Below are 23,341 nucleotides of genomic sequence, written 5' to 3'. Positions count from 1 at the left end.
GCGGGTCGATGCGAGCAAGTTCCATGTGTTTAAACAATAATCGTTTGAAAATGAAGCGGGAATTGGAAGAAAGGAGGGCGAAAGGATGAAGGCGCGTTTGCCTTAATTGGCGTTGGGGAAAATGTGCATCGGAAACTCGTGAAACAATGTTTGCAACTTTCGGAATCGATACGTCTAGTAGTATATAAAGCGAAAAGAAAAATGGAAAATAGCGAAGCAACTAAAACAAGTAACTTTTAACTGTACAAATACAAATCATCCTGGAAATAACTTCATCATATGCATGGAACATAAAAAAATCACTAAAATCGATGTAACCGTAACCGATTCAGTATAATTTTTACTGGTGATTTACTCGAAATAACTAAATCGTCCACAGTGCATGAAGGATCAACGTATAAACAATAATAAGCATGTTTTAATTTTTAATTTGTCGTTTTTTTCTAAGCATTTGGATTGAATCTTATTAATTCTTGTTGTTTTCTTCTCTCTTTGTTTCTTTGAATATTCTAGTATTGGATGCTGAGCAAATTGGGCGAAATCAGGAGGGACGAGGCGTGTTTGGATTACAGCGGACAGGAGGTGATCCTTTATCCTTGCCACGGCTCGAAGGGCAATCAGTATTGGGAGTATGATCAGGACACGAAGCTGCTGAGACACGGAAGCAGCGACAAGTGTCTGGCGATCGACGAGGCCAAGACGAAGTTGGTCATGGAGAGCTGCGATGCAGATTACGTGCGTCAGAAATGGACGTTGGAGAACTTCGACGCGAAGAAGTTGCAGTGAAAACGAGGAAATTAAATAAGTACGAGTAAAGCAAACGAAAAATAAAAAGAGTATGAATTGAAGTGCGTGCGTTAAGTGAGTGTATGCCCTCAAATCGAATCGACATTCCAGTTTTGTTGTAATTTATTTTTTTGATAAGTTACGAAGAAGGACATAAACATATCCAAGTTGCATATCTGACAAGTGTACATATTTAATGTTTAGAACCAAGAGATATATACACGCATATATATATATACATATACACATATATATTATATGATGATATCAGTGGGAAGTGTTTTTATTTTTAATTATTACTTATTTTTAAAAATTAATATGATTTATTAACGTTCGTTGTGATTTCTACATTCCTAATATATAAAAAAAAATATTGCTCAAACGTGGCTCTGATCCTGTTCACTTTGCGAGATCAATTCTAGTCCGAGGACTCTGAATTACAATTTTTGTTAATTGCCATATTAAGTTTGTTTTTCTTCTTTTAATTATGTACAGCGAAATTAAATGAGAAAAAAGATAGAAAAAAAAAATTATAAATATATATATATCTATGTAAGGACTTCTATGTGATGCTACGGTACTTAAGTTCATATCTATTATTATCATCATTATATTCCATATCAACTTACATGATGTTTCTTTGATATATCCAATATAAATATATATTCCAGTCAATTTAAAAGAAAAAAAAATAATAAAAAAAAATACGCAAATTTATATATAATTATTGTATAAAATAAAAACACACACAAAAAAAAAAAATAATAAAAGGAACGCCTCTATTCGGCTCGGACCCCGATTGCAACTTCTTTCCACACCCCCAAAAGCATTCCGTTTCGAAAAGTTGGTGTACGTTTGGTTGCGCTTCTGCGAGTTGGTCCGAGCTCAATAGTGGCTTAGATTTAAAAAAGAAAACGTAAAGTTTAAGAGGGAAATTGCGTAGAAAACCTCTATTGTTGTTATTATTATTATTAATAATTTTTGTTTGTGTATCCTAGAGTATATATATATCCACTAATAGTTTTATTATTATTATTCGGTAGGCCAGTTATTAATTACGGAAAAGTAAGATGTATTTTTGAAATGTGCCTTAATTTCTTGTAAATATAGAAAAAAAAGAAGATTGAAAAACTTGAATTTGTTTTGTGTTGAAGAAGAAGGAAAATCATTTTGTCTTTATAAATATCACAGCATTTTATTCAATTCATCTAAAAAGTCTAGGCGAAAAGATTATTATTAATATTATTATTACTCTTATTTAGTTTTTTTTTTGTTTCGTTTCTTTTCTTGTTTCGATTTTGTTTTAGATTAAATAATAAATAGGTGTTGTACGTTTAAACGTCCATAATATCCTTTGGTTTGGTGTCGTCTTTGTCGGTGAGGAGACGGTCGATGTCTTCGGGGTTGTAGTAGACGTGGAAGCCTTTCGGGGCGAGACCTTCGAAGATGGCGCAGACGCTCGGTTTGAGGTTGAAGAAGAACAGTGGTTGTCCTCTGGAGACGAAGTCTTTGGTGAGGGTTTCGATGACGGTTGCTGCGGTGTAATCGGCGCCGTAGATGTGCGAGCAGTCGATCACCACTGGGACGCCGTTCCTGATGGAATGCTTCGTCACGAGATTCCTCACGTAATCGACTGACGGGAAGATCAGGCATCTGTCGGGTGTCAGCATCAAGTATTCAATTCCTCCGCGACTGACCAACTTCTCGATCGATAGTTTAGGACGGGCGGCGTGGTACAGGATGAAGAGTAGGTTTATACCGATTCCCACCAAGATGCCGATCTCCAGAGGAAGCACCAGGCAAGCAGCGAACGTCACGAATCCAGGAATCAAATCGCTCTCTGCGATAAATTATTAAAATTAGTTAATTACTTTGCTTGGAGTAAGGATAACAACTCACTTTTGGTCTTCCACATCGGCTTGATGACTTTGACTTCGACCATGAAAACGACAGCTGCGATAATTATAGCGGCCAAAGCGGATTTCGGGATGTAGGAGAAGTAAGGCGTGAAGAACAGCAGCGAGAGGATTACCAAAAGGGCCGTGTAAAGACCCCCTAAAGGAGTCTTCACTCCGCTCGAATTATTCACGGCGCTCCTCGACAAAGACCCCGTACCGGGAAAGCCCTGAGCGAAAGAATTAGCCACATTCGACAAGCCAATAGCTATCAATTCCTGCGTCGCATCCACAGCTTTTCCATCCGCTGCAAATAAAAATAAAATAAATAATGATTGAAAGAAGTTGTAAGAATCGAACAATTACCAAAAGCTTTACAGATGGCGATGTTCTCCAGCAGCGCAATTAGTGGGACGACAATCAAACCGGAGCCGAGATTCTTCACCATCCCGATGAAAGAAATTGTTCCGTCTTCCGTTTCGACGCTGAAAACGGGAGCTTTGAATTCGGGCAGCCCTTGTGGAATTTCCCCAATTAGTTTAAATGGAGGCTCCCCGCTCGAGAATAAATAGCCGACGACGCCGCAAAGAATCACCAGGATCGCATTCCTCGAAGTGCCAATTAACCACAACGTTTTGTTTATTATTTTGTGGACGATCGTCGGCTGCTTCGGTTTTGTTACTCCGTCGGATTCCTGGCTCGGACCTATCTTCACCATGGCCACCAGCTGGAAGTTTAAATCTCGTTAGAATCGAACGCATATTGAATGAATCTATAGATTTACCCTCATCAGCAGCAGGATCACAATGCACACAACACCCAGAACCGTGTCCCAGGTTCTCGTGTCCTTTATGTTCTCTCCAATACTGATCCACATCTCCAGAAACGTATTGCCCTTCACGACAATGCCCAGCACGTCCTTCACCTGCGACGTGACGATGATCAGGGCAACGGCGGACGTGAATCCGGACGATACAGGCCCGGACACGAAGTCTATCAAGAAACCTACAAGCAAACTGTAATTAAGCAACTTCGTTTAACGCAACGATCTAAAACTATACCTAAACCGAGGAGTCCCATCAGCACTTCTATCAAACCTGTGAGGAAACAGAGCAAAATTGCGTGTTCTATACCCATGCCGTTAACGGATTGGAATGTTAAGAGCGAAGCTATGGCCGTCGGTCCCATGGGGACATCCTTGCAACTCCCGAAGAGTATGTACACCAGACAACCCAAAAACGAGCCGTACAATCCAAACTGCAAATTTAAAAAAAAAAACGGATTAGTGAATTACCATTCATTAGTAACGGAAATTAAGCGCTTACCTGTGGAGGTAGACCTGCGATGTTCGAGTAAGCCAACGATTGAGGAATTACCGTTAAACCGACCGTGATTCCTGCAACCAGATCCCCGACGGCGCAGTCCAAATTGTATTTGGGCAACCAGTTGAGGATCGGTACCCTTTTGTACAGCATTTTCTTGGTGCAGGCGTTCCGAGCCTTCCGCTTGAACCACGGCACGAAATTGTCGAAAGCTGACATCTTCTCATCATCCACCACTAAATTAACAAACAAAAATCAATAAATTCTAAAAAACTGGTTTAATTATTTTATTTTTTAACTTACAAATAAACGCGTTGCTACCCCTAATCTCACTGTCGTTATTAGCAACGCTGTTCGTGGATACGGCAAGAGCAGGATTGCTGTAACCAACGCCTAGACCACCACCTCCAACTCCTTGCAAATCTCTTTCCTGCTTCATCTCCATTCTATAACAAACAAAAAACATAATTAAATTACAAAAAATAAACTCTCCTTATAATCCTTATTTTAAACTAAACTAATTAACATCTCAGTTTCTAAATCTTAATTAAGAATTTGTAAGTTTTTTCCTCTAAATTAGAACGTACCACTTTTGATACCAAACACGTAATTAAACTATTATAACAATAATCATTTCAGTTTCAAATTAATTATTGTATATTTAAAAAGATACAACTTGTAATGTTATCAAACACATACTGAAACTCTCCAGAAAATGATTGAGATTATATTAGCAATGATGACGAGGGAAGAAAAAAATCCTTTGTTGTTTGGGACGAAGATCACGAAAACGTGCGTTTAATTTAAAATTCTACGGGGAAAAGCCGTAACGCTCCGATGAAATTTAACTAAATTGACCGCACGGATCGACGTAAAATCCAATGAAATAAACGATCGTTTCATAAATTAGAATGTATAACTTCAACAAAGAAAAAAATAATGAATGTGCATTTTGAATAAAATTGTAAAAAAAAAACTTACTACGAAATCAGTCGTGTCTCGTATTTAATTAAGTAATATTTGCTTTGTTTATGTAGAAACATGAATGAAAATGCAATTATACTAATGTTTATGAAGTGTTTAAAATGATGAATAGACACGTTTGTTTAATTTTACTATAAATCTGTATTCAATCTTTCAATCACTAAAACACATCTAAATATGATTAATAATAAAAGTAAATGATTACAATTAATTCACGTCCGAAATTTGTAATGTAAGATAATAAAAACAGTGAATTTAAATGAAAAGAAAGTTGATGTGATTCAAACGTGTCGAGTCTGAACTACAATAGATTTAATGTGGTCCGATTAACCTTCATCAAAAGTGCGAATATCAGTTGAGTCTATCGAAATAAAATCCTTGAACTAAATTAGGTTTGCGATTAATTGGGTATTGTGTGTGTGTTTCTTTTTATTATGTCTGCTTATACTTAATAGTTTTACCAAAACAATTGGTGGAACAAATAAAATCAAGGAATCTCGTGTTCCGTATTATTCTAAACGATCTTTGTATAAATACATAATAACATATTATTGCGAATTGTGTTTAAAAGAAAGAGAAAAAAACACAAAATAATTGGCAATTAAATAAAGCATATAATTTTTTTTGCAAATCATAATCTTTTGTAGTTTGCAATCATGTAAATTTTTCTTCAATACGGATTATTGTTAAATTTCAATTCAGTAAACACAAATTTTTGAACTTATAGTAGAAATAACGTAAAATCTAATTAATAAATCATTATCCAAGTATCAATTAAAATGAGAAATTAGATCACAAATCTTTGTTTTTTTGTAAACTAAATAATGAACATAATAATTTGTTTCAATTGGATTTAATTCACATACATAAATTTTGGATTTATTACTTAGAATTGAAATTTACCATTTATCTTTTAACAAGATTTAAACATAAAAAAAATATGTAACAAAAAAGTTAATTGGGTATAATATTATTAATTCACTTGCGTCAATCTTTATATCGCAATATTTTAAGCATGTAACAATTAATCAAACGTTGACATACATTTATTCGAAACTCGTTTCTCGAAGAGATTTATACATATAAAAAAAAATATATTTATACAAATTTTAGATTACCTTACTTTGTAAATATTCAGTTTCATTGCTGCTTCTGTTGTTTCTAGACAATTCTTTTGTTTTTTAATAATGTAAAAGAGTCAATAAACAATATGAATATGTAGGCCAAGCAAACGTCTCTAGAGAAGTTTGCCAACTTTGTTTTCGCATGGAACGTTACAATTCTACATCAAGAATTACTGCAGTGAAGTAAACAAGTGTTGTTTTTTTTTGATAATATCATTTGAAGAAGAAACATGAATGATGAATTTTCTCAAATAACATTTATTAAAATATGTCATGTCAAAACGACGTTATGTCATCATCTTTTATTAGAAAAAAAACATCATAGTAACCTTAGTAACTTAAATATTTGTTACATTATTGATGTAACCTGTCTTTATAGTGACAGGTTACGTCAATTATGTAATAAATATATAAGTTACATTTTATGTCAATGTGATTCTTGTATTTAGAATTAAAAAATAAATATTAAAATTATTAAGTTTAAAGAAACAAATACATCATTAATTTTATGACATATTTCTTCAATACTTATTATATAAACATAATTATGTAACTAAGATAAAATGTTTTCAATAAATTTCCTGCCATGTCAATATGTCATTGTTTTATTAGAAAATGTCATTATAAAGAAATTATCTTTTATAGAATTGTAACTCAGACAAATCCTTTTCAAGAAGTTTCCAAAAATTATAATATACCTGTCATGTCAATATGTCAAAACGTTATCATATCATCTTTTAAAACTAGTGTCAAATGTCATTAGAACATGTCCTCATAGTAACCAAAGTAACTTCAAAATATGATACATAATTGACATAAAATGTCATTATAAAGAAATCATCTTTTCTCATATTAAATTCTTGTATTTAAAATTACAAAATAAATATAAAAGTTTAATTAAAGTTTTATATAAATATTAATAGTACAAAAACATTATTTTGATAGAACCAACAAATAAAACATTAATCTCAATAAATCTAGTTTTAATAATTATTATATAAACATTAATATGTAACTAAGACAAATTGTTTTTAAGAAGTTTTCTACAATTATATTATAACGTTTCATGTCAATATGTCAAAACGTCATCATGGTAACCATAGTAACTTAAATATTTCTAATATAATTGACGTATTTTTTCAATTATTTAAGAAAAATACATCTTATATCATCAAGTTCTTGTATTTAGATGTCTAAAATTTATATAAAAATTATTAAGTTTTTTGATCAAAATATTATTAATTAGATTATATTCTTTTTATAAAACCAAATCAATAATCATATTTAATATCACTAATAATTATTATACAAACGTTATTATTTAACTTAACTAGTCATATTGTTGTCAATAAGTTTCCTGCAATTCAGTCAATACGTCATCATGTCATTCTTTAGAGATCGTGTCAAATGTCATCATCTTTTGTTAGAAAATGTCATCATGGTAACTATAGTAACTTAAATATTTGATACATAATATTTGATCTTATATCATTAAGTTCTTGATTTTAGAGTTTTAAAAATTATTATGTTTCGAACAAAAATTGTCTTCAAGTAGTTTCAGTCAACTAAGAAAAAAAATTAATAGAAATTTGAAAACAAAAAAATTAACAATAAATATTTTACAATATTTGTAACAATTTCAACTTTTATAAAAAAAAAAATAGTTTAAACAATAATAATTATTATAATTTAAGTAAATCTTTTGTGGTAAATTCGTGTGATTATGATTAATTACAGCGCGTAAAAGAAAAACAATTGAATTCCTGAAAAACAAATGCGTGTTAGTTAACAAGCTGAACTTTCGTCAATTAAGTTTAAATGCGTAACTCGCAAAGTGTAATCGGATCTGGAAGGAAATGGATATATATTCCAATATCGAATTGTAATTGTGTTGTTGTTAAGCAATGTCGAATCGATTAAACCACGGTCAACGCCAATTGAAAATACTCTACGATTTTCCATTTATTAATTATGTGTTGTCTTGTATACCCACACGGAGAGATAATCAAAATATTTACATTACAATATTTGACGCCTCACATACAATAAAAAAAATAATGCGCACCAATTTGATTTTTTACTCTTCAAAATCGAACTCTCGAGAGATTAAATCTTAATTAGTAATATCCTGAGATTAAACCTGTCGAATTATCTCAGGGGCAAATTATTATTATTTTTTTTAATTTAAAGCAAACAAACAAAATATTTGTCCTGAGACTACTGTATTTCATTTTCGGATTATCACTGAATCGATTAACGTCACCGATAATTTAGATCGAATCCAGATAGAACAAAAAAATTAAACTGGTTTCTCTGATAAACGAAGCTATTGTTTCAAGTATAAATAGATTTTCCGATATTGAACGGGAATTTTCTGTTTATCGCTAAAAGGAATGATGGTAACTATTTTGTGATACAATACAAAGTTCTTACTAATTCCTTGATAATTGCATAGCAAGTTTTGCATATTTTCATAGACTTTCTGGTACCAAGGAATTACCTGCGGTTTATTATTATTTCTTTTAATTATCACTTATTTCCTTCTTACTTTCCCACGATTATCGACAAAGCATTTCCATAAAATATTGGAAACTTTACAACGGAAATAATACATTATTTACGATTTGTTGCCAAAAACTTTGTTAATTTAATCGCTGCGTGGAATAAATAAAAATATCATTTTTCTTTTACCGTAACGTGCGTAAAATTCGAGCACGTAACGCCAAAATTTGATGGTTTCTATAGAAACCATGCATTATTTACAGTTTTCGACGAAATTTTCGAGTGGAATAACTATAACTACTTAGTTTGCATACAAAAAGAATCTTTGCGCTGTTCATTCAAGCACGTAATCGAAACTTGGTAATACAATTATGCAATGAGTAGTAAAATTATTTAAAAAAATAGAATTTTTTGGAAAAGTTATAAAAATTAATGAAAAATATTGAGCATTAAAATATAATCAGTTTATTCTAAATATTTTTTGTTACTATAACGTGCGTAAAATTCGATCACGTAACGCCAAAGTTTCTGACGAAATTTTCGAGACTAATAGAAAAGTAAAATTATTTAAAAAATAGAAATTTTTAGAAAAGTTACAAAAATTAATGAAAAATATTGAGCATTAAAATTGAATCAGTTTATTCCAAATATAATTCCAAGTGTTAATTTAAGTTATTAACACTTGGTAATAATACATGATTTAGGAACTATGCAAACCTACAGTGAATAGTAAAAATATTTTGTGACAAAAACGATTTTTTTTTTGCAAAAATTAATAAAAATAAATGAGAAATAAAATTTCTTTAGTTTATTCCAAATAAATTAATTGCAAGTAGTAATGTAAGTAAACAAAACTTAGAAATAATACATTACATTACAAATTATGCAACTATGCTCTAAATAGTAAACATATTTCTAGAAAAAAAGAAGATATTTTTTTGGAAAAATGACTAAAGTTATTCAAAAATATTGATCATTAAAATTTCATTAGTTTATTGCAAATAAAGTATTTCCAAGTAGTAATTTAAGTAATCAAAACTTATAAGTAATACATTATTTGCGAATTATGCAAACCTGCACTAAATAGTAAAAATATTTCGAGAAAAAGAAGATATCTTTATGGAAAAATTACTCAAGTAAACTACTGAAGATTGAACATTAAAATTTCATTAGTTTATTTCAAATAAAATAATTCTAAGTAGTCATTTAATGCATAGAAAACACCAACTTTCTCAGAAGCTTAAATACTTTTTAATTACTAATCTTTTATTTTACAAATTTTGCAAATTGCTTTTTTTTTAATTAAAAGAAATAATTTTCAAATTCTAAATATAAATTAGATTTCAATTATGAAAATAAATAAATTAAAACACTTTTTATTGAAAAAATTGTTCTTGTCTAAATTAAATTATTTGAAAAAATTGTAAATATTAACATAAATTTAGATAAATATTATCTAAATGTATGTTTTTTTCAAATAGCATAAAATAACAATGTTTATGAGTAACAAATTGTAAATACAATTACGTAATTCATGTGTAAATACAAACTTTACGGCGTTTTTTTTAATTACACGCGGTGTAGAGTTTTATTTGAATTTGATTTTAATTCATCCAAAAAATTAGCGATTTACAAGGCTGCTGGACACGCCAGTCATTTTCGTTCATAATTAATTACGCTTTTAGTTCGAATGATTAATTAATGATATATTATGGTTGAAATCATGCAATTAACGAATTCATCAATAAATAACCAAAAAATATTGTATTAAGTCTAGCCAGGAAATTAGCGTATTTTACTCTATATTTTAATGAATCAGATTGACGCAGATTGTTTGTTTCTGCCTTACGATAATTATAATATGGCTTTAATTTTAAACAAGTAAATTAGTGAAAATATCGCTTGAAATTAGTGAAGAAGGAAATATAAAATAATTAAAATTCAATCGAAATAATGACTTAAATTGTTTGTTTGTTGTAGAACAAAATTAATTTAGATTTTACTTAATGAATATTACGTTTATACAATGTTGTGTTTCGCTCATAATTATAGGAATTGATTTATCGTGAAGTTGTCGATTCAATAAAAAGAAATCACTTTAACTTTCTATATTTTACATATAAATTCCTTTGAAAACGTCGATTTATAAAATAAATCTTTAAATTAGAAACTATTTATTAATAACAAATTAATAACATTCATATGAAATACACATTTCAAGTTTAATAGTTAAGCAATAAGTCTAGAAGAAATTAATTGAAAGGATAATGAAAATGCAATTTAATAATTTATATAAATTAAACACGTGTTTTTTTTTGATTTAATTTACTTTTTTTAACTTGATTATTTATGCATATTTCCACATATCCACTTAATTTGTATGTATTTCTTTTTGGGAAACTTGTGATGAATCATACCGATGTCCAATAAACATTGAAAACAACACTAAATTGATAATGGTTTTTCCTTATTATTAACAAGGCCATATTTCAAAATATATTTTTGTTATGGAATTAATTGGGAAAAACGACCACAACGTTATTATAATGTGTATTCAAAATAATTGGAATAACACAATAATAAATAATTCGAGAAAAAACAGAAAGAAAATATAAAACGAAAATCAATACTTTTTATATTTCATTATATTTTACTACATTTCTATTTCTAAAATGATAGTAAAATTAGATTAATCTATAAACTATTATATACAGTATTCAATTATAGTTTTAATCTGAATTTGAGATTTTACTACATTACTAAGCATATTTGAGATTATTTTCTTATAATTTAAAGATAAAAATTGTATTATATTTTTCAATAAGAAACAATAATTATTTTTGAATTTGATGATAAATGTTTGTGTATTTGCACTGTATTGTTTTGAATAATAGAAAAAGTAGTATAAAATACTAAAACATATATTTACATCTTAAAAATTAAAAAAAAAATAAGTTTTCTATAAATTAAGATAAAACTAATGAAATTATTTACAAACAAAAATATACTAAATAAACATATTTTTTCAGCATATTAAAAGTATTCACTAAAGAATGTATTTACATCTAAAAAAGTCGAAGAAAATTATAACTTTTTTATAAATTTACGATATTTTTATAGTAAAAATCATTTTAATAGTTTTAAGACTTTTAACGTTATTGCTTTATAATTATAATTGAGAAAATGTTATAAAATTAAAAATTGTCTTTCAATGTTAATGAAAAGATTTTTTTTTAATATTGTAAAGTATTGAGTTTATTTTCATTTAAATTGAGGAAAAAGTATTGAAATTATTAATAAATTATTAAAAAAAAATATAAATTTACAATATCTTTAATGTAAACATTCATTTAAAATTTTGAAGAATTTAAACGTTATTGCTTTAAATAAATAATTATAATGGAGTAGATGTTATAAAATTAATACTTTTCATTCAATTTTAATGATAAACTTTTTTTATTATTGAATTTATTAAATATTAAGTTTATTTAATATAAACTAAGGAAAAAGTAGTGAAATTTTATACTGTATTGTTTTAAATAATGAAAGACTAGTCAAAAAACTAAATAATATATTTACATCTTAAAGAGTCGAAAAAATTATAACTTTTCTATAAATTTACGATATTTTTAATGTAAAAATCCATTTAATAGTTTTATTAAATATTGAGTTAATTTCATATAAATTAAGGAAAAAGTAGTGAAATTATTAACAAACTAATAAATACTGAAGAAACATATTTTTGTACATATGAAAATGTTTCATTTTTAAATGGGAAATATTATTTTTTTACAATTATTGCAAAGTTTTGAGTATTTCTAGTTATATCAAAAAAAATATAAAAGATTGATAACATTCCAAGATATTAGTAAAGGTTAAAAATTACAATTGTTGTAGAATTATTTAAACAATTACAGACTTTCAATACAAATTTATATAAACTATTTTTTTGTAATTAGTGTGATTTATTATTTTGTGATTTTACTGGTATTCGCGATTTCATTTATCGAGCGAAAATCGATTGGTGAAAGTCTGATCGAATTTAATGTCTGCAGCACAAGAAACCTCTCAGAAGAGAGGAGAATTATCGTGCGTCGAAAGTATACCAGAAGATATGTGAATCGGTTAGAAGGTAAGAAAATAAATAAAAACAAAAACTAGTGTGTTTTAATCCTTACGTTAATCTGTGATCGTCTCCTTGTCCCATATTTATCCGCACACGCGCACCTTTTAAACAAACTTGTATCAAAGTGGAGAACAGCAACAGCAGCAGTAACAGTAACAAAATTAATGTTGTGAAAAAAGTTAAACAACTAAACAACAACTATAGGATCGAGGCACTTAACAAACTGAGCGCAAACCACGGGAGGGCTTCGAGTGCCGAATGGGTATTGAAATAATTCCAGTGCACCGCTCAGATTTTTATATAAGCCGCTAGGAATCTATGCTCCTTTTTTTTTCGTTCGTTCGTTCGTTTTAATTGTCGTCGTTTTTGAAAACGCAAACGAACAAAAATAAAGTTGGGTTTGAAGCGGCGCTCGTGCGCATGGACGGATCAAGAATTCGCGACCAATGGGAGCGAGTGACGAGTTGATAAATTACTGTTGCACCTTCGATCTGCTACTCCAATCCATGCATCCGTCCGTCCGAAAGCTCTCACCAAACGTCCACAACTGACCGTTTACACGTTTACGCTTACCATTAATAATGATAGGAAGTAAAAGTGCGTATTTCTCTCCCAATCTGTTGCATTTCCAGTTTTAAATTCATGTTTTTTTTTTTTAAAGAATCAAATAAACAATTTGGAATATTTACTGCTAAAACGTTTACTTTTTTTTATCAGAATACTCAGTTTTATTGTTGATTTAAAATGCAACAACATAAGCAACAAACAAAAATTTACAATGAACGGTGCATTTCCAGTTTTAAAGTTATTTTTTCTAATAGATGAAATAAACATTATAGAAAAGTTATTGAGAAAACTTTTACGTTTTTAAAAGAATATTTGCTTTAAAATCGTGTATTACATGAAAATATAAAACAAATTGTGCTTTTCCAGTTTTAAATATTTTTTTTAACGATTAAAGAAACTATTTTTAAAAGTTACTGCGGATACTTTTACTTCTTTCTCAAAATAGTCAAATTTATTGTTGCTAAAAAATGTTGTATATTTAATACTTTTAGATATTATTAATTTATATATTTCTTCAAGCTGAATTTGACACTATTTTTAATAAACTATTTAACAAAATACAAGTTTTCTTCTAAAATTTCAATAATATTTTGCAAGATTTTTATTGTTGCATACTGTACACGAAAATACGTAATAAATGTGCATTTCCAGTTCCCATCATTTTCGAAATGATGAAATAAAAAAATTGACTTATTTTTTAAAAATACTCAGTTTTATTGGTGCTTCGAACTGTTACATATTATACCCGAAAATAAGCAACAAACATTTCCAGTTTTAAACTTAACTTTTTACTTATTTTTTGTTTCGAAAGGTAAAATAAACAAAGTTACTGCGAAAATGTTTACTTCTTTATCAAAATAGTCTGATTTATTGTTGCCGTAAAATGTTGTGTATTATACAGGAAAATATACAATAAACATTAAATTTCCAGTTTTAAAGTTCTTTTTTTTCTGTAGGATGAAATAAGCAATTAAGAAAATTTACTGCGAAAACGTTTACTTTTTTTTATCAAAATACTCATTTTTATTGTTGCTTTAAATAAGCAATAAGCAACAATAAGCAACAAAATTTCAAGTTTTAAAGTTCAGGATTTTTTTTAATGGATGTAATAAACAATTTAGAAAAGTTATTGCGAAAACGTTCACTTCTTTATCAAAATAGTATAATTTATTGTTACATTAAAATTTTGTATATTATACATGCAATTATACAAGAAACAGTGCATTTTCAGTTTTAAAGTTTTTTTTTAACGATAAAATAAAAAAAATGTAAAAGTTACTACGAAAACGTTTATTTCTATATGATAATACAGTTTTATTATTGCTTTAAAAATGTACACATTGTACAGTTAAAGTTCACTTTTCTTCCAAAAGGATGGAATAAACAATTTGAAAAGTTTACTGCGAAAACTTTTACTTCTTTATCAGAATATTCAGCTTCATCGTTGCTTTAAAATATTGCATATTGTACACGAAAAGACGAAAAAAATAAATTGGAAAATCTACTGCGAAAACGTTTATTTCTTTATCAGGAAACTCAGTTTTATTGTTGCTTTAAAATGTTTCACATTGTACGAAAATATGCAAACAATTTAATGGCATTTTATATAACTCACATAAAAAAATTTAATATTTCAAATTATCATTGTTTTATTGTTTTCTAGTAAAACGTAACAATGTTTTTTTTTTTCAAATATTTACTAAAAAAAATCTCATGTGTTTTCTAATAAATTTTTACAATTTATTTTTTATATTAAAATATTTGATACTTTTAGATATTATTAATTTAGATATTTCTTTAAGCTGAATTTTACACTATTTTTAATAAACTATTTAACAAAATACAAGACTTTTTGCAATTAAAATTATTTCCAATTATTAAGAAAAAAAACTAGCAAAACTATAAAAATACGAAAAATACGATTTCAATATTGAATTCAAATATAAAACTATTTAGTACGTTTAATAAATATTTTTATTAATTTTTTCTCAAATTCAAATATATTAAATTAATTTAGTTATAAAATACCTTAAAAAAAATTTTAAAATTTTAATTAATTTTATAAAATTATAATTGCTTAAAAATACAAACAACTTGAGCATTGTTAGTCACAATTTGCTTTAAAAGTAAAATGTTATATAATCTGTACAAATAATGTAGAATGTTTTTTTTCTACATAATGTATTGCGTATTTTTCCATAAATATATTCAAAAAATGTCTCATACATAAAACTATTGTTGTTTGCAATAATTATTCAATATATTTGTGGTTGCCTTGTAAAATAATTCCATATCAAGAAAATGTTGCATGCTTAAGAAATTTACTTTCAATTAATAATATATTACTAATTTTTAGCATTTTTTACATTTTTTACATTTCTCGACAAACATAAGTATATACAAAAATAACGTAACGAATAAAAGGAAATCAACCAACTAAATTTAAAAAAATCATTATTTTCATACTGAAATTTATAATTTTTCACTAAATAAATTGTCTGAAAACTTTAATTATTTTTAGTTTACTCTCTAAATATTACAGTATGTTAATTTAATACATTAATATCAATTTTTGATAAGAAAAAAATAGATAATAATACGTGTTTTTGCTTACGCTTTGTACTTTCTAAAGAGATTTAGTAATCTAATAGGATATTTAAATGGATTAAGCGTAACTTATTAATCATTAATTCATGATCAATAACAAGTAGACTTTCATGAGGAAATCATAACAATTGAATCCTACATGATTGATTAAATAAACCTTTGTTTTGAACTTTAGACACATTTGTTTCTGTATTTAAACCCATTCGCATAGTGCGTGTAATCAGTTCCACGGACTATTTGAAACTTGAATAATCAAATGATTAAATACAAACAAAAAGAGTTTTGACTGTACAATATGTATGCAAACAAATTCTGCACAGGTATCCCCCGACCTACAAACAAATTTAAAATTTGAACAAATTCGACTTACGAACAACCGTTTGGAACGGAACTAGTTCGTAAGTCTATCGTACTATATTTTGTGAATTTAGTTTTCATATTCATAAACCAAACTATATTGATGATATTGATACCGGATTGACCAAAACCGCACTATGCGAGGTGTTACAATAATTAATTTATAACAGCATTTAAATTGCATTATTTGAGCACTCATTTTTTATCATATTTTCAAAGTTATTTCAAATAAATGAAAAAAAAAATATTATTTTGTGATTAAAATATTTACTTTAATAATAATAATTGCATGGACAAAAGACGTATTCTTTTGTTGGCCAACAATTTTTGTTCATATAATTCGCAAAAAATGTAGGATTAAGCAAACTGTAATTCCGATTTTTAAGTTAACTTGTTGATTTAAGTAGATAACGAATGCGTCAGAGGCTTTTGTGTAATGAAACTAAATGATAATATTTGTTTAATGCTTTTCTCTTTTTTTTTAGTATAATATTTGCGAGATTAGATGCGTAATTTCAGTTGTCTTAAATGTTGGGTGACTCGAGTTCTCGATTGGCTTTTATCGTGTTTTTAGTTTTGTTAGGAAAGTATAGGATTTCCTGTCGGCGAATCAGTAAACATTTATGGATTGGACTCAAATGATTACGGAAAACTTGTTATGTCGATCCGCGAAGAAGAGCAAGAAACAATTTCGAGTTTTTCATCTTTCGTTCTTATTTCGTTCCTTCGAAGAGAAAGAAAATCGTGTCAAAGAAATTTCAATATTTAATATAAGTAGTTGTTTTTCAAATATATTTTATCAAGTTATTATTATATGATTACTAAATGTGTAATAATTAAAATTAAATATTAATTAGGATAAAATTTTTAGAAAAAAAAATAAGAATCATTTTTTTATGATTGGATTAATGAACAACAAAATTAAAAAATAATTATATCTGAATAGAGAAAGTTACAAAATTATTAATGGAAATATGGGAAGTTCAATCAACCTTAACAAATTTCATATTTTTTTATAATTATTAAATAAACCAAATATAAATTAAGCTTTTCTAATTAAAATTCAGTTTACTAAAGTCTAGTATAGAAATAAATTGAGTTCATAAATAAATAAAATTATATAAAAAAAAATAAAGAATTAAACAATTTCATTATTTAATTATTTTTTGCATATTTACTCAACATTTTTTATAATTATTAAATAAAACAATTATATAATTAAGATTTTCCACTTGAAATGGAGTTTAGAAAAGTCTAGAATAGAAATAAATTGAGTTCAAATAAAATTATAGAAAACAAATACAAAAATTGATTTTTTTTGTACATATTTACTCTACATTTTTTTATAATTATTAAATAAAACAATTATATAATTAAGATTTTCCACTTTAAATGGAGTTTAGAAAAGTCTAGAACTGAAATATATTGATTTCAAATAAAATTATAGAAAACAAATACAAAAATAGAAGAATTGATTTTTTTTGTATTGAACATATTTACCTACATTTTTTTAATTATTAAATAAACTAAAGATATAATTAAGATATTCCACTTGAAATTAAGTTTAGAAAAGTCTAGAATAGAAATAGATTGAGTTCACATACAATTATAGAAACCAAATAAAAAAAAAATTGAAGAGTTTTAATAACTTTTTTTTAAGAATTTTCATCAATAACAAAGATATAAAAATATTATTGAATTATATATTTGTGGAAAGTTATAAATTCATTTTTTTTTTCAAAATTTGTCATTTTTTATGCACATAAATATAGTGTTCAAAATTGCTGCGTGTTAATATCAAGTTACCTTTTAATATACTCCAATTATTACTCAGCATGAGACACACTTACCATATCAGATGCAAACGTTTACGTAATTCATAATAATAACAACATAAAAATAATAATAAAAAAGAATGTATATGAGACCAAACTAAAAAATACAGTAAACTTTCTGATTTTTTTTTTTGTGAAGTTCACGTCCAAAAACGAAACTACCTGGTTCTCGTTTCTGCCCATTATTTTTGTTTTGTTTTTGCTTTTCGATCGCATATTTGTCTTCAGCTATCCGAAACAGGTTTTTCCTCTTCTGCGATCTTCACTTTAATAGTGATGAATTAAAGTCACTTTTATTTCGCGAATCGAGAATTCGCCCATATATTTTCTTTTTTATACGAAATCCAAGAGCAATTCAAGAGAGTGTTCATGACCAAATGAAAAAAAAAATCAATTATTTAGTGATGAGTTTCGTTGTATTTTATGATAATTGTATACGAAGGAAAAATAAACAAGATTAAAAAAAAAATATTTATTGAAAATTGTTTCAATGAGTAAAGAATAAAATTGTAATAATTAAATCTAAATAAAGACTGATAATATTCTAATTTCATGATCTAATTTTTAAACGTGAAACAAAGTTATTTTAAAATTTAAAAAGAAAATCAATTTTTAGACAAAAAAAAAATGAACAACATTTTCATATTTCATAAATCTAATTTCTAATACTAGAAATGTCTAAATTTATATTTTTTAACTAAAACTTAAATTTCAAACAAAGAAAAAGGTACGAAAAAAATGAATATTAGATGAAAATAAAACAATGGAAACAATGTTATTTCATCTGATTGTTACGATCGAGAGCGGAGATAGAATAATCTTTGTTGATCTTATCCTGATGCGAAGATTACATTCTTCGAATGTATAGTTGAGTACATAATATCAAAGTCTGCATGTAAATAAATGATTTGAGATCAGTAAATAAAGAAATCAATAGTTTACAACTTTTAATGATTAGTTAAAATGGAAATAACTAATTATGATTAAATTGTTGCATATTTCTAGGAGTGATTTGTATCTTATTGTTGACCTTGTATTATTTAGATATTTTTGTTATATAATGTGTACGCATTATATAATCTGATTGTAAGTTTGTAACTAATTGTGAAAATGGTTAAGTATTATTGGTAAATAAATATACAAGTCATTTCATTGCAATTTGCTTAAATTGTTGTTTGTTAGCTGAAATATTGGATCATTTAGAGGTGATCAAAATCCAATTTGCAAACTTCTATTAATTTTTTTTATATTTATCAAAAGTCTAATTTGCTGACTTTCGATTTTTTTTTTATGAGATGAAGAAACTTTGAATTTTTCGATTTTCAGGTGAAAACACAGACAATTTTCATTTTACAATGCTATTAACAGGAAAGAGAGAACGACATTCTTCATTTTCAATAATTCAATTCTGAAGTAAATTCCAATCATAAAAATTGACTGTAAATTTTAACAATTATAAATTTACCGGAACTTTAAAAAAATAAAAAAATTCCATAAATTTCAAGTATTGAAAATTTACCGTAAATTTCATATATAGAAAATATACCGTAAATTTTAAATATTCAAAAATTATAATAAATATTAACAATTTAAAAATTGCCATAAATTTTAAATGTTCAAAATTTACAGCAAATTTCAAATATTCAAATCATACCGTAATTTTCATATATACAAAAAATACCATACATTTAAAAATTCTTATAAAAATAACGCAAATTTCAAATATACAAAATATACCATAAATTTAAAATTCTTCAAAAATACTCTAAATTTCAAACATTCAATATATAATGCAAAATTCCAAAGAAATTGACAAAAAAAAATATTTTTTTCAATTTCAAAAATCGTAATTTATGTTCTAGTCAAGTCAAGAATTATTCAAATCAGAAATTATTAAGAAAACAGTAAAAATAATTTTGATTTTTTTTTAACAAAATTTAACGGAAAATTGGAAATTGCACGGCGCCCAACGAATGTCATTGATGAGGTCGCTCTTCGCGCCTGACTACTTTCCTGCATAATTAGAACTTAATGAAATATCAAGATCGCCTGTAAATTAGAAGGAGTCGTCGATTCACGGACAATAAAGAAAGTTTTTCCCATTCGACGTATTTATTACTTTTTTTGTACTCTTTTTCTTGGTTTTCGGTTTGTTTTCAAACGGCGGGAAGAAGAACCCGCAGTATTTTTTGGCTGTTTTCAAGGTGAACCGAAAGACAGGTAAATCCGGTACGCCTCGACGCGAAAAAGCCCATTTTGTTTATACACACATGAACCTGATGAAATAAAATAGAAAAAAAATGCAGACGAGGAGAACACCGACACACGAGGTGTCTACAAAACTAATCCTTCTTTTGTTTTCGCATTGAGTAAACTCTGCTTAAGTTTTTTTTTTTTCTTGAAACAATACGACGAAGTTCATAATGATTCATTATTTATTTAATTTGTATGTTTAAAAAAATGAACTACAACAAGATTTATACAATTTTATTATAATTTTAATTAATTTAACTAATTATTATCACTTCAAGAGCGTTTGATAAGAATCATTGTATCAATTGTTGTTTTTGTTTGTTTGGTGAACATTTCACTTTTAATTAGTACGAGTGTTTATGTAAGTTAAATGAAGTTACGAACTCAGACATAATGTGAATTGGAGAGATTTAATGACGATGATGGTAATTGTCCGTCGCACGTGATGCATTATTTCAATTTAAAAACCCATTATCATGTTAATTAGACACATATCACATTTAAAACGTACGTTATTATTCTTTAAATAGACTTTAACTACGCTATTTTCTATTAATCATACGAAAATTAATAGATAGTTAAGTAACAATATTAATAACTTCAGCGAACAATTTCAAGTTATTTAATATAATTATATAGATTTAAAAATAAAAGCAAAACAATTTAGAGTTCATAAAAAATAATATGAAAACATCTAAGAAATCTATAGAAATTTTTGAATTAAACTTTGTGAAAACTAGCAAAGTTTAACAGATTGAATATTACTGAAAAAATCATACGAATTTCAAGAGAGTAATGATTTTACTTGAATAGATCAGAGAAATTGGGTGAATGTTCACTACAAAATGAAACAATCGAAATAAAAAAAAAAACAAAATGGAAATATGGTAGAGATGAGAATATCTCACCTCGCTTAGTGCAGTTCTACTGGACTAATTGCAAACCGCACAATAAGATAATTCAGTATATAAAGGTATAAAAATAATCTTATTTTTATTTATTTCAATTATAATTTAGTTAGTTTAGAAATTTTCTAACCAGATTTAAGTGAATCCGGACTGATCGAAGACGCACTATGCGAGGTATTACTGTAATCTCTTTAACATCTAACCTTTTATTCATTGAAGCCCAGTTTTACATACAACTTGACTCTAAACCAGTAATATAAAACAAGTACTGAGTAAAAGCATTACCTTATTTATTCTGAAATACTTTCTCTTGTTTTATTGCCATCAACATATGTTAAATTTGGTATTTCAGTAAACCTGATGTTTAAATATTGACAATAATATGGACATTTTTTTTTAGTAAAGCAATTTATTTTTTTGTCTGAAATGTCTAGATTTATTGTTATACTTTTACAATTTTCTATTATATTTATTAATTTACAAATCAATCGAGAATAATTAACATATTATGTAATGTATACATATTTTGAAGTAGATTTGTGAGTATGTACTACAAATTTTTCTATATTTTTTCTTCAATTAATACATCTTTTTTAGGTTTTGTTGTTTCATTTTGTAACAACAATGATTATTAATGGATTTGTAAGGATCTGCTACTAATTTTTCTATACCTTTTCTTCACATTTAATATCTTTATTGTTTCGTTTTGTAATAACAATGATTATTAGTAGATTTGTAAGTCTACTTCTATTTTTTCTATATTTTTTCATGTTTTTTCTTTCGTATTGTAACAATTATAATTAATAGTAGATTTTTTTATTTCGTTTTGTAACAACAATGATTATTAGTAAAAGCAATTTATTTTTTTGTCTGAAATTTCTAGATTTATTGGTCAATTGTTATACATTTACAATTTTCTATTATATTTATAAATTTACAAATCAATCGAGAATAATTGACATATTATGTAATGTATACATATTTTGAAGTAGATTTGTGAGTATGTACTACTAATTTTTCTTTATTTTTTCTTCAATTTTCACATCTTTTTTAGGTTTTGTTGTTTTATTTTGTAACAACAATGATTATTAATGGATTTTTAAGGATCTGCTACTAATTTCTCTATACCTTTTCTTCAATTTTCACATCTTTTTTACGTTTTTTATTCGTTTTGTAACAACATTGATTATTTGTAGATTCGTAAGTATATACTAGTAACATATATATATATTTTATTCACTTTTCACATCTGTTTTTGTTTGGTTATGTAACAACAATGATTATTAGTAGATGTGTAAGTATCTTACAAATATTTATATATTATGTCATTACTTTTCACATCTTTTTAGGTTTTATTGTTTCGCTTTGTAACAACAATGATTATTAGTAGATTTGTAAGTATTTACTACTAATATTTGTATATATTATCATCACTTTTCACATCATTTTAGGTTTTATTGTTTCGTTTTGTAACAACAATGGTAATTAATGGATTTGTAAGTATCTGCTACTAATTTTTCTATATTTTTTCTTCTCTTTTCACATATTTTTTGTTTCATTCTATAACTACACTTTTTCTTCACTTTTTACATAATGTTTAGGTATTTTGTTCCGTTTTGTAACAACAATAATTATTACTAAATTTGTAAGAATCTACAACTAATTTTTCATTAATTTCATCAACTTTGTTTATAAATTGATAAATTTGTTTTTTTTATTATCAACCATTTTTTTGATAATTTCAGCAAAATTTTAAACTGAGTTAACTTTAGTAAAAACAATGTTTATTAAACTAAGAAAATAAATCATATTACGAACTTGAAATTGTGTGCTCAAGAAATCTCTAATAAACAAACGTGTGATTCAATGTTTAGAATTACATTTATATACTACACACTGTCACACATATTCTTTTTCTGTTTTCATAATTTTCTCGACAAAATTCATTACCTTCACCATATCTCATTGGCAAAGGAGAGCCACAATTCATCCATCAAGGAGCCCCATTTCATGGATACTCCACTTTTCCATGAATACGTCATAACAACAAACAGAAAAAATAATAAATAAACAAA

General features: G+C 26.7%; 2 protein-coding genes across 8 annotated transcripts in view; one reads left to right on the top strand and one right to left on the bottom strand.

Annotated features, from left to right (window-relative positions):
- Nucleotides 1-1,696, top strand: part of LOC108563598 (putative polypeptide N-acetylgalactosaminyltransferase 9) — a 189,873-nt gene extending 188,177 nt beyond the window's left edge. For all 7 annotated transcript variants that reach the window (XM_017922368.1, XM_017922342.1, XM_017922327.1 and 4 more), the window contains one exon: nt 514-1,696. In XM_017922368.1, the coding sequence (XP_017777857.1) occupies nt 514-786 (273 nt within the window). In that variant the 3' untranslated portion in view covers nt 787-1,696. The remainder of the gene's footprint in view (nt 1-513) is intronic.
- Nucleotides 1,697-2,046: 350 nt separating this feature from the next.
- LOC108563736 (sodium-independent sulfate anion transporter) lies at nt 2,047-13,059 on the bottom strand. Its single transcript, XM_017922495.1, has 8 exons — nt 12,792-13,059; nt 4,307-4,449; nt 4,007-4,239; nt 3,743-3,938; nt 3,466-3,686; nt 3,048-3,408; nt 2,686-2,988; nt 2,047-2,626 (listed from the first exon to the last, which is right to left on the bottom strand). Exons 1-8 carry the CDS (start codon nt 12,818-12,820, stop codon nt 2,121-2,123), a joined length of 1,992 nt encoding a protein of 663 aa, XP_017777984.1. The 5' UTR covers nt 12,821-13,059; the 3' UTR covers nt 2,047-2,120.
- Between the last annotated feature and the right edge of the window lie 10,282 nt (nt 13,060-23,341).

The sequence above is a fragment of the Nicrophorus vespilloides genome, unplaced genomic scaffold (assembly GCF_001412225.1).
Source record: "Nicrophorus vespilloides isolate i.1.1-1 unplaced genomic scaffold, Nicve_v1.0, whole genome shotgun sequence".
NCBI lineage: Eukaryota > Metazoa > Arthropoda > Insecta > Coleoptera > Silphidae > Nicrophorus > Nicrophorus vespilloides.
The sequence above is the reverse complement of the archived record's forward strand: the minus strand, read 5'-3'. Positions and strand labels throughout refer to the sequence as shown.